The sequence below is a fragment of the Populus alba genome, chromosome 12 (assembly GCF_005239225.2).
Source record: "Populus alba chromosome 12, ASM523922v2, whole genome shotgun sequence".
Taxonomy (NCBI): Eukaryota; Viridiplantae; Streptophyta; class Magnoliopsida; order Malpighiales; family Salicaceae; genus Populus; species Populus alba.
Genome location: NC_133295.1, coordinates 10,398,109 through 10,410,718, shown reverse-complemented (window position 1 = coordinate 10,410,718; position 12,610 = coordinate 10,398,109). Strand labels below are relative to the sequence as shown.

General features: G+C 35.7%; 1 protein-coding gene across 1 annotated transcript; it reads left to right on the top strand.

Moving 5' to 3' along the window:
* The first annotated feature begins 1,090 nt into the window (after positions 1-1,090).
* Positions 1,091-12,005, top strand: LOC118044662 (pantothenate kinase 2). Its single transcript, XM_035053071.2, has 23 exons — positions 1,091-1,327; positions 1,873-2,273; positions 2,875-3,087; positions 3,253-3,311; positions 3,911-4,027; positions 4,533-4,652; positions 4,743-4,837; positions 4,931-5,024; positions 5,208-5,339; positions 6,033-6,145; positions 6,333-6,525; positions 7,490-7,698; positions 8,086-8,130; positions 8,249-8,297; positions 8,786-8,868; positions 9,281-9,397; positions 9,812-9,875; positions 10,048-10,194; positions 10,285-10,443; positions 10,523-10,606; positions 11,008-11,202; positions 11,394-11,465; positions 11,685-12,005. Exons 2-23 carry the CDS (start codon positions 1,916-1,918, stop codon positions 11,772-11,774), a joined length of 2,808 nt encoding a protein of 935 aa, XP_034908962.1. The 5' UTR covers positions 1,091-1,327; positions 1,873-1,915; the 3' UTR covers positions 11,775-12,005.
* The last annotated feature ends 605 nt before the right edge of the window (positions 12,006-12,610 follow it).

Here is a 12,610-nt window from a genome sequence, read left to right as displayed (position 1 = left end):
CAATGAATTATCAATTTTTTTTCTAAAACTTTTTCTAGAGTTTTAACTATAAATAATTGCTAAATATTTGTAATCAAAATCGAACTTGAAAATTATTAATTTACTATCGTTTCATACATAAATTTTATGTTTAAAAAATAAACTAAAAGTGATAAATAAAATTACAAGAATAGATTTGAATATAAAAGTGATAATTTACTATCGTTCCATACATAAATTGTAGGAGGTGGATGAATATGACCTTCAACATAATCCAAATCTAGATAGGCAATGTCATAAATAAAGCTCTTCAAGAAAGATAGGTGAATTTAATGAGTTGATTTTTAGAAAGATTAATTATGGGAAGATACGAGGAGGAAGGGGGAGGGTTATGATTTAGAGTAGAGATTACAAAACTTGGTGAAGACATTACTAAAGGGTAGGATCAGTAGATTGCTTTGATATCATATAGGAGAAAAAAAAACAAAGTTTGAGAATAACTTCAATGCCCTCAATCATGCATAAATTATTGCTATATTTATACATATAATATGTTATATTTGTGAACATTATCTTTAGTTTTCAAAATCATCTCCCATATATTTGTTCTCATTATTATCTCGATCAGTAATGTGCTGCCAGTCTGAATATAAATGGAGCATATTGCTCTTGTTGGATATGTGTTTAATCTCTAGCTATATGAGTTGTTTTGTTATTTGCAATATTGGTTTTTGAGTTACGCAGAGGAATTATGGTTTTATTTATTTTTGTATTTTAAAATCATGATTGCTCTTTTTGGATTTGTGTTTAATCTCAAGTTATATTAGTTGCTTTATTATTTACAAGATTGGTTTTTGAGTTGCGCAGAGAAATTACGGTCTTGTTTGTTTTTGCTTCAAATTAATATTTTTTTAATATTTTTAGATCATTTTAATATACCGATTTTAAATAAAACTCTAGAAAAATATTATTATTTTAATAATTTGGAAAATGAAACAGGTTTATTTTAGACAGCTGAACTGCTTGCATTTCCATTAAATTGACTGGGTTTATCTATACAAGTAATACCCGCACTTGAAATTATTATTTTTTATACTTTTTCACTGCAACCGTATTTTGACAAACGGCCCCAAGCAATGTCCACAAGTTCCCGCTTTAGCTCGCAGTAACCAACCAGTCTCAGGTCTCAACTACACGAAAACAAAACAGAGAACGCAACTTTCTGACGTACGGTTTTAGGCTGCCCTGCACGCGATCCTTCTCTCGTATCCCCCAAATCCTCGTCGTCGCATTGCGATCCAACAACAACAATCGAATCATCACCAACAAAGCACAAAAACTGTCAAAGGTCTGCGTTTTTTACTTGTTTCAATTTCAGCTCAGCTGATATTAACTTATCTTTTACTTTCTTTCCACCAAAACCCAACTTTAAAAGATGGCTTGTTTTTTACTTTCTGGGTTTGCTTTGGTATCCCTTTTCAATTTGAGTTCTTTGAGTTCCCTTGACTTGCATTTTTGTCTTGTTTTATAGGTCAAAGTTCAGTCTTTGAGCCGTTGGATCAAGATGCATTAATTCTCACCTCCAATATCTTAGCTTAGCTTCTTCTTTATTCAATTCAATGTGGACCTAATCGTTTTTACTGTTTTCTGAAGTCTTAGTTTCGTAAAATGAATTATTGACTAGTCCTTGAGGACTTTTCAATCACATGGGCATTAAGAATCATCTATATTTTAATCCATTTTGATCGAGTTTTTCTATATACCAATCTTTTTCTTGATTGGTTTGCTTGGATTTTATATAAAACAATTTTTTTTTAATTCCTTTCTTTTTGGAGTATAGGCCAAGGGGAAAAAACTACAAGTCTGACCAAAACAGTTGTTGGATACGTGTAGGTTAAGGAGCAGGTGACCAATATCTTTTGTATTTTTGGGATTAATGGCAAGTTTAAAAGAGGACCCAATTCTTGAAATTGACGATATAATTATAAAGGAGGAGTTTGAGATTGGCAAGCCTCTGATTGACAAGCTGAGGGAGGACCGCCCAGCTCTTGAAACTGAAGGCACAGTAATAAAAGGGGAGTCTGTGATTGACAAGGTAAGAGAGGAGGGGAGCGGTGGTCAAGGTGAGAGAGACATGGTTCCTCCCACTAGCAATTCTATCCACAGGTCTGGTTCCAGACCACAGCTGGACCTTAGCAAGGCTGCAATTGAAGGGAATTTTGAGGAGAGGGATCCAACAATTCTGTTGCCTAATCAATCTGATGATATATCCCATTTGGCGCTTGATATTGGAGGTAGAAGTTATTCATTATTCGAATCTGGAATTCTCTCAGTGTTTTTTTTTTTTTTTTTGTGGCTTAATTAGATTTCTGATTCTTATTCTTGCATGGAAGTTGTATTTTGTTTGAATTGTTATGAATTATCTCTCATTCATTCATTGTGAATTGTCTTTCTGTCTGGCTTTTTGGAAGAATGGAGACGAAATAAAAGTCTGGATTTTGGCGTGCTCCATGCTCTCACTTGCTTGCATGTTTTTTCCTTTTTTTCTGCCAATTCTGTTTAAGACCATGTTTTCTCAAACACTTCCGTTCATTCATTTCATTAACTGCACTGAAGAAGGATTTGCTTCCACGCCTACATTTTGATGGTTTGCTTGCTGGAATTAGAAATATATTTTCTAAAATTCAAACGGATATACATTATATTGCTTCTTAGTAGTGATAGTTACAACAATTCTATCACTAACTGACAACTGCTTTTACCTTTTTCTGTTTTCCTTCAGTGGGAAATTCTTCATTACGTATTGTTCTAGATTTTCATGTTGACAAGCTGAACGTTGATAGATTGATCACCAGTGGTATGCATGAAAGATCAGTTAATGGTGTTTGTCTGCAGGTTCTCTAATCAAGTTGGTGTATTTTTCAAGACACCAAGACCGGCCAACTAATGATAAGAGGAAGAAGACAGTGAAGGAGAGATTAGGAATTTCCAATGGTAATAGGAGAAGCTACCCCATTCTTGGAGGAAGACTTCATTTTGTTAAGTTTGAGACAAGCAAGATCAATGAGTGCTTGGACTTTATTTCTTCCAAGCAGCTTCATCGTGGTGGTATGCTTTCTATAACTTACTAATCATTCTTCAACGAGCATCTTTTGTCATTGGAATCAGACCATGTCACTTTGATGTTTAACGTGTTTGTTTGACTAGTTGCAAGTTACCGATTTCATTTTCAGTTCCTTTTTTTTTTTACTCTGGTGATTTTCCTGCAAATAGGAGTGGATTCACATAGCTGGCATTCTGATACCTCATCCAATGGCAATGCTGTAATTAAGGTAAACTTTGTTTTTATGTTTTCACAGTTCTGCAGGGTATACTTTTGCATTACTTGTGGTTTATTTACCACCTTTACTGAAATTAGGAGGTAATATATGTGTAATGCGAATAGGATATGTTAGTATCTAAGAAAAATGAATTTTAGAAATTATTGTTCATCTTTTCATTAAGATATAGTTTAACCTAGTTTTAGCAGTTCCTTGCATTGGCATCAAAATATGTTGGGGAATCTGTTACTGCCACACATGACAATGTTACTTGTTCCTCTGGTTATGCAATCGGACTCTGCATAAAACCCACATTCTGTATACCATGGTTCCAATTTATGAGTAGCTTTTCAACCCTCAAATTTGAAGCGAGGTAGAAAAAAGTATGTGTTAAATCCAACATCCCTACTTATTCTTTAATAATGTTCAAATTTCAAGTTCCTTGCTTCTTAAGTCATGATTTTAATAGAACAGCTGGTCATCAGTATAGAATATGAAGGAGAAAACTGTGCAATAAAGACTCAAATAATCTGGTTTACACTAGTCAAAGTCTATTTTTACTCATTTGTCCCTAACAGATTTTCATATTAACATGTTGATTTTCTGAGAAGGCCACAGGCGGCGGGGCATACAAGTATGCAAACCTCTTCAAGGAAAGGCTTGGGGTTAGTCTTGACAAAGAAGATGAAATGGATTGTCTTGTGGCAGGAGCGAACTTTTTGCTTAAGGTGGAACCTTGAATTACTCTTACCACTTTCTTTCCAATTCTTATTTATTACTTTAATTGACTATTGTTTTTGAAAACAGGATTATTGTTTGATAAGTAATTTGTGTTTGTGCATCTTTTTAAACATAGAAACATTTGAACTTATGTTTTTCCTTTTCTTTTATGGTGAGTAGTGGAGTATGTTTCTTATTGGAAAAATGCCATCACCATTGAGTTTAAGTCATGCTCTTAACTATTATTGGGTAGTAGACTTGTCCTATATCTGTATTTGATTACTGAATAATCAGATTATGATGACACTGCCTTTTTGTTACAATAGGAATGATGGGACTGCTCTTAGTTTTCTGGCCAATATTATCATCAAATTTGTCACCGATATCACATTATTTTTCACTTGCTAGCTTAAGCATGTTTGACATCCATTTGTATGATCCATAATTTATTTTAGACTTGCTGTTTTCAAATCTATATTAACCACATAGCTCTCTGAACCAAATTTTGAGTAGGCTATTCGCCATGAAGCTTTCACACACATGGAGGGTCGGAAAGAGTTTGTGCAGATTGATCAGAATGATCTGTTCCCTTATCTTCTCGTTAACATTGGATCCGGTGTTAGTATGATCAAGGTAAACTAATCTTTGTTCTCAGTTTATTATTTTCACTTTGAGTATGGTAAAAACTCACAAAGGATAAAATATACCTTTAATTTTTTTAAGGTTGATGGGGATGGGAAGTTTGAACGAGTCAGTGGGACAAATGTTGGTGGTGGTACTTACTGGGGCTTGGGAAGGCTGTTAACCAAGTGCAAGAGGTCATTATGATATCTAATCTTCTTATATTTTCACTATTCATAAATATTGTTATAAATATTGTTAAAGTCTCATTTTATTGATTTCCTTTGCAGTTTTGATGAGTTGCTAGAGCTGAGTCAAAAGGGTGATAATAGCACAATTGATATGCTGGTTGGTGATATTTATGGTAGTATGGATTATAACAAGGTATACTCTTATTTTGTTCACTCCTTTCAGTATAGCAATAGGAAACACGTGAAACTAAAAGGCACAGACTACGAAGTGTCATCAAGATTCATATTTGGAAATATAGTTAGTTATTTTTTTAAAAAAAATAAAAAATTTCAATATGTTATGGTGATCATGTTTCCTCTTATCATATCTTTATAGATTGGTCTGTCAGCATCGACCATTGCTTCTAGTTTTGGCAAGGCTATCTCTGAAAAGAAGGAACTTACAGGCTACAGACCTGAAGATATTTCCCTATCCCTCTTGCGAATGATTTCATATAACATTGGGCAGGTGAGTGGCATAAATGATTCCTTATAAAGAATGCCTTAGAGTGATGATGAAGCCATGTATGCTATAGATTGATATTTATTTTTTATTTTAACTTTAGTATCTTTTTACCTTATCCTCTAGATTATTATTGTTTTTTACTTCACCATATTATAGGTAATACTACAACCTGTTCTAAATTTTGAGAAGAGTTACACGTATGAAGTGCTTGACACATAGGAATATACTTTTTTTTCAATTTCAAGTGAAGGAAAGGACCCAATTGGTGAAGAAAAACCTGCAGGCTCCTGGGGGAAAAAATGTGTTTTCCCCTTTAATTGTAGAACGTGGTTGTGGTCAAATCTTGGCATAGATGATAATTGTTTAAAGACTGAATTATCTTTCAACCAAAACTTTTGCTACGAGTATAATTATTATTGGAACTGTCTTCTAATATGAAAATTGGAGCATTTACCAATGCCTAGCCATCTTCCAACGGAAATTAAAATCTACGGATTGAGATGGTTTTACTTACAAGACCTTGCTAGTTATGAATTCGATGGACTTGCTTTTAGATATCAGGTATTATGTCATATTTGTTGGTGTGTGAAGTGCTATCTGCAATTTGATTTCTGACATGATTTTCTGGTATTATCATGTTAGACAACTGACTGACTAATTAACATGAATGCGGTGACTGTCTTTTCTTGTATGCAGATTTCATACCTGAATGCACTTCGATTTGGGCTTAAGAGAATCTTCTTTGGAGGGTTTTTCATTAGGGGTCATGCATATACAATGGATGCAATTTCCTTTGCTGTTCATTTCTGGTGAGGATTGTTTTCTTTTTTTTGTCCAAGGTTTACACTTTTGTCTGATCCAAGTAAGGTTGATAATAGATATATTGTTTACATGAACACTACTGCTTCTTGGCTATTTTTTGTTTTCATGATCTACCTCTCTCTATATTCACCTTTTAAGGAAAAAGATTATTTGGTTTTCACATTGGTTGTCTAGGTCAAAAGGAGAGGCACAAGCAATGTTTTTGCGGCATGAAGGATATCTGGGAGCTTTAGGTGCATTTATGAGCTATGAAAAGCATGGTCTTGATGACTTGATGGTTCATCAGTTAGTTGAAAGGTTCCCTATGGGTGCACCATATACTGGAGGAAAGATTCATGGTCCGCCACTCGGGGATTTGAATGAGAAGGCAAGTGCAGTTTGGTTTTGAAAAATATGACCTAGACTGCCAACTATCTTGAAATAATTGGGCTGGGTCATGGTTTTTATCTTAGTTCAAACTGTGGGGAAGTCTTGTAGTACCATAATGATAGCTGGTGGCCCTGACCTATTTTTCTAAAGCTGGAATTTATATATTAACATTTCACAATTTGGTCCTACAGAACTAAAATTACATTTGATAACTCAGGAGAACCCCGCTATTTGTGAAATCTTTTATTGCTCTAGGGATGCCACACATAATAGTTGCCAAAAGCAACTCCATTATGTTGATTCCTTGGAAGCCTTTTTTCCCCACTATACTAGACACAACTGAGATATCATGTAGGAATAGATTCTTGAAGTAGCTATTTAGGACTTTATCCTTTGAAAAGGAAGAGGAAGAGGAAGAGGGTAAGTAAAGAAAAAGAATCTATAATGGATCAACTTGATAGCCATGAGAGGTAAAAAGGTTGGAATCTATATATTCTTCTTAATAACCTTTCAAATTAAATAATGTGATCAAATAATTGGCAACAAGAAAGAATGCCTCACCTAATTATCTTCATGGAAAACTATTTTATATTTTCAACTTTATTATGCAAATCACTCCTGCTTAATATAGGCAATTCATAGAGATGCAGATGTCTATTTTTGAGCTTATGATTAAGCCATCATGAGCTTTCTTCCTCCTATATGTGAGTGACAACTAGCTACTTCTCATCATTGAGTATAGTCTGGATATGTGAACTTCCTGGCTGAAAATCTTATTTATCAATTTCATAATGTCTTATATCTAGAAAGAAAAACCTTTGATGGTGGCTCAGATGATAGAAGAAGTTTGCTTAAGCCTTTTTGGTTTAAGCACCAGATTCCCATGTTCTTGCAGGAGCGTGCACACACACATCCTGTTTGAATTGGACCTTATACATTATTTATTGTTGATTTGAATGCAGATTTCATGGATGGAAAAGTTTGTGCAGAAGGGAACTGAGATTACTGCTCCTGTACCAATGGCTTCATCTGGAACCACTGGGCTTGGTGGCTTTGAAGTTCCTTCATCCAAAGGTGGTACTCTACGTGCTGATGCCAGTGCATTAAATGTTGGTGTTTTGCATCTTGAACCCACACTGGAGGTGTTTCCACAATTGGCAGACCCAAAAATGTATGCAAAATTGTACACTGGTATTGCTAAACATTCCATTAGATAATCTCTCTAAGCATAAATGCTTTCATTGCTCTGAGTGGTTTGATTCAATTATTAAATTAGTATCCTAGATTAATAAAATCTTATTCTATTATGGCATTAACTTGTCCCATGAACGTAATGTTGCCAACATATTGAGGAGCAAAAAATATTGTATAGAGAAGTTGGCTTTTTTTTTTTTTCTCTCTCCATTCTCAAAGAATTCAATTAATATAATTAGTGGATAGCTTGAATTTGCAAAAAAAAAAAAAAATATTACCTTTTTTACTGTCATGCCATAAATATGTGATTCATCAGTCACCTTTCCATCTAACTTTGTGAAGCAAACTGATTTCATTCCAACAGGTATGAGCCTAACACCATCGACCTCGCAAATCACAGTGAATTAGAGTGAGTAAATTCTGGGAATATGCTACATATTTTGATAATCCCTGATTGGAACTATTTCAATAGAGTTTATCCTCTGCTTTCACGAAGGTTTCCCAGCTGATTTTGTATGTCAATGTAGGTACTGGTTCACTGTGCTGTCTGACCATTTGCCAGATCTTGTTGATAAGGTAACCATCAATATTGTCATAAATCTCTCTCACTTACTCTTGCACACACACATAACCCCCATGCTTGCACTTGTGTGCGCACAGAGTCACCTTGCATCAACTTGTGTGTGCAGTGGCAGCATACATCAGCCTGTGAAATTTTTGTACTCTGGTATTAAACATAAAATTAAGAATATGTACCCCCATTAAATGTAATTAGCACTGTTCTTGAAATTGAAGAATCTCATGTACAGAAGATGCAAATTTTGATTGTCAAGGAGGTAATAATTTAGTCTCTTGGTTGATTGAAAAGCTAATCCTACTTGAGGTCATGGGTTGGAAATATGTGGACACCCCTATCCCACAATACTTTTGGGTATGAGCCCAGGACTGTTACCATCTTGACACACAATGCCAGTTAATTTATTTTTTGAATAATTAGAAAAATAAGAAGTTTGATTGTCCATAATGTCATAAATATATTAAGAGCTTGATGTGAAATTTTGTAGGCAGTGGCTAGTGAAGGTGGAACGGATGATTCTAAAAGAAGAGGTGATGCTTTCGCTCGTGCATTTTCTGCTCACTTGGCAAGGTAATTAGAATAGTGGTAAACATTCTATTACGTTATTTTTATACATTTATTGAAGAGTTTCTTTATTCTAAAATTGGAACTTCAAGTATGTTGTTTAGATTACTTGTACATTGTAATGCTTTTTAATATGGGACTGAAGTGCTGGTCCCATCTTTGCATCTTCTATGGTTTTGTTAATATTGATGATTTACTGATGAATAACCCATTGCCTCCATTTTCTGGTCACTCTTTGTTTTGGTTCTTGCTGGATGCAAAATCATTTTGTTTCAAATCATCACTGCACAATAAGAATTTTGCAGTGTCATTCTTTTTCATTGTTTTGTTTTGCTGTTCGGTTGGATATCTTTCTTGACATTATCTTCATGTTATGAAGGCCATTTTTCTTCATTTACCAATTTCCAACACTAAATAGGTTGATGGAGGAGCCTGCAGCATATGGGAAGTTAGGATTGGCCAATCTCTTGGAACTAAGGGAAGAGTGCTTGAGAGAATTCCAATTTGTGGACGCATATAGAAGCATAAAACAGAGGTAACCACATTCTTTCTTAAACAGCCTCTGGAAATTATATGAACTTAGTTTCTCTATCAATTCCTTCACAACGTTGTTAATCATTTACACTTATTAATCTGATCAGAGTATGTATAAAAAGAGGCATATCCATGCCAGAGTGGAAAATGTTAAGATGCCTATTATTGTTATCATACAAACTGAACAAAGATTTTCTGTAATTGAAAAAAAAATTATATTCCTAGGGCTTCTGAGAGTACCCGGCCTGATCACTTGTATTATCCAACTTGTTAATGGTGATTTTTTTATGCAATTTACTTAACATCTGAAAGCTATATGTATGAGGATGAAGAGGATGTAGCAACAGTTATAGTATGTTGCACACACTTTTTTTCTTCCTGTTCATTTATTGATTCTTGGTTTTGAATGCAACAGAGAAAATGAGGCATCACTCGCTGTGTTACCTGACCTGTTAGTGGAGCTTGATAGCATGACAGAGGTATGTCTAATTATGATCCTAAACTTCTTCCTTTCCCCTTTCTTCTTTTCCCAATTGGAACCAAGAGTTAATTTGACAGTTATGACAGAAATTTTGTGCTGTCATTCTAGCATGATAATGCTGATTCACCTAGTAACTGTGTCTATCACCTAAAATCCTCTTTATCTTGCAGGAGACAAGATTGCTTACATTAATTGAGGGTGTTCTAGCTGCAAACATATTTGACTGGGGATCTCGTGCTTGTGTGGAACTCTATCACAAGGGAACAATCATAGAAATCTATAGAATGAGTCGCAATAAAATGCAAAGACCTTGGAGGGTAAATGGAGAAATAAATAAATATTTTTTCATGGGAATACATGATTTGCATTGCATGTTGAATCAATTATTTGCTCGTATTGGTATCCAGGTGGATGACTTTGATGCATTCAAAGAAAGAATGTTGGGGTCTGGAGATAAGAAGCCTTGCCCTCATAAGCGAGCTTTACTTTTTGTGGACAACTCAGGTGCTGATGTTATTTTAGGGATGCTTCCCCTAGCACGGGAACTCCTCCGTCATGGAACTGAGGTAAGTCTGCCTTTCCAAGATGCTAGTGAAAGAAGACTTTTCAATAATTTGTGCACTACCCACCATTTTGTTTATGCAGGTTGTTTTGGTTGCGAACTCCCTTCCAGCACTAAATGATGTAACAGCTATGGAGCTTCCTGACATTGTCGCTGAGGCTGCAAAGGTTTGGCCACATGCTTGATGCTTTGCAAACTTCTTATCTCTCTCTCTTTTTAAATTATTTGTCCGAGTGTCTTTGTTTTTCTTGTTTTTCTCTTCTTCATGTTCACATGAATTGTGTGGTCGCATGTCTTGTTTTTTCAAACTGATAAATGTCTAGGCATTTGTTAACTTTCTTTCTGCACATGGATTCATAAGAATTCACCATGACAAAGTGGAAGATATTTAATTTATGTCATTGCTCCTAGGTTATGCAGTCTGGTAAATAAAAACTGTAAATATTTTAAGTCAACTAAAGAGCAGCACAGTTACAGAACTCATTGTTGTTGGGTAGCATTTATTTGAACAATGCCATGAATTATGCCACTAAACAAAAGTGAGGAAACTGATTTTCCTGTCCCACAGCATTGTGACATTCTTCGCAGAGCTGCTGAAGCAGGTGGCCTACTTGTTGATGCAATGATAAACACTTCAGATGTTTCTAAAGATAATTCCTCATCAGTTCCCTTGATGGTTGTTGAGAATGGGTGTGGGAGTCCATGCATTGATTTGAGGCAGGTCAGCTCTGAGCTTGCTGCTGCTGCAAAGGATGCTGATTTGGTATGACTCTAGATCCTATTATCAAAATCTTTATCAGTGCTTAACTTTGTTAAAGTCCCCATGTTCAAGTATATCGGTTTGCCTTAACTTCTTTTTTTCCTCTCTTTATTTTGAGAAAAAACTGCTCCAACCATAAAATAAAGGACAAATGAGTGCAACTGTAATCACATGTTGGAGTTTGTGCTGCGCAGATTGTATTGGAAGGGATGGGTAGAGCTCTTCATACGAATTTCAATGCTCGGTTTAAATGCGAGGCTTTGAAGGTAACACTCTATGGAGAGTTAAAATGGTGCTTTTCTTTTACCATTGAAGTGCTTCATGCGTGGCCTTGTGGTAGTTTATCTTCTGACATTCTAAAATGTTGAGGAAATGGCATTCAAGACGCCCACTCTGGCATCTACAGAAGTCGTGTCATCTATATTTTGACTTTCGAGTATTTCTATTGACACCATCTAATATGCGGACGTATCTCATTAATGCAGCTTGCAATGGTGAAGAATCAGAGGCTGGCAGAAAAATTGATCAAAGGAAATATATATGACTGTGTCTGCAGATACGAACCAGCCAGTTGAAATCTTCTCAAGCTCATATTTATCAGTCAGGATGTCATCTTTTGAAACCAGGCGGAGGGGGTTTAACCCCATTGGAGAGGTTGGGGAGAAGAAAATGGAAATAAACAAAAGGGAAAAGAACACTTCAGTTCTATTGTCTCCGCTTTCTCCTGTTTATCTTGCACTGATCATTCAAGTGTCAACGTTATGTGGTTGATAATCATTCGGTGTTGATGTTGCCTTTATTCTAAACTAGGAAATGCATGTAACTCCATCTCTACAGCGTTGCAGGAGGAACTCCAATCTAAGAAACGAGGGTCATATTCCTAGGCTCGAACTGAAAATCTATTCCCTCCCTGTGGTTTTCCGATGGCGAGTGCCGCGAAACTAACAGTTATTTGCTCGAAGGATGTCCAGTGAGGCCTTGAGAAACCATTCTTCAAGAGTGTTAACCAAGCCAGGTTGCCTGTCTTCCACTTCAGCTCCCGTTCGGTCGTATTTACAACCCCTAAAGCCTCGAGTAAAGCAGTTCACTTCCTGCGAGAGGCCAAGGAAATGCAAAGCTCTATAAAGGCAGTCGTTTTTAACAAGTTGGCAACTCAGTTGTCATTGATAGATAATCTATGCACTGCCAAGCTCGACCAGATACCTTTGTTTAAACTTTTCTTGGATGAAAAAAAAAACGTTCCTGGAGTTGACAAGGTTCTGATGCGGAGGGACTGCTTGCCCTGTTCTTCCGATTCACCATCCTCTCTTCAAAACAGAAACAAAAACGCAAAATGTCGTGATTCGATTGGTCAATTCAGTTAATAAAGAAAGTGCCACCATCCAAGTCATGATTTCTAGTTATATCAGCA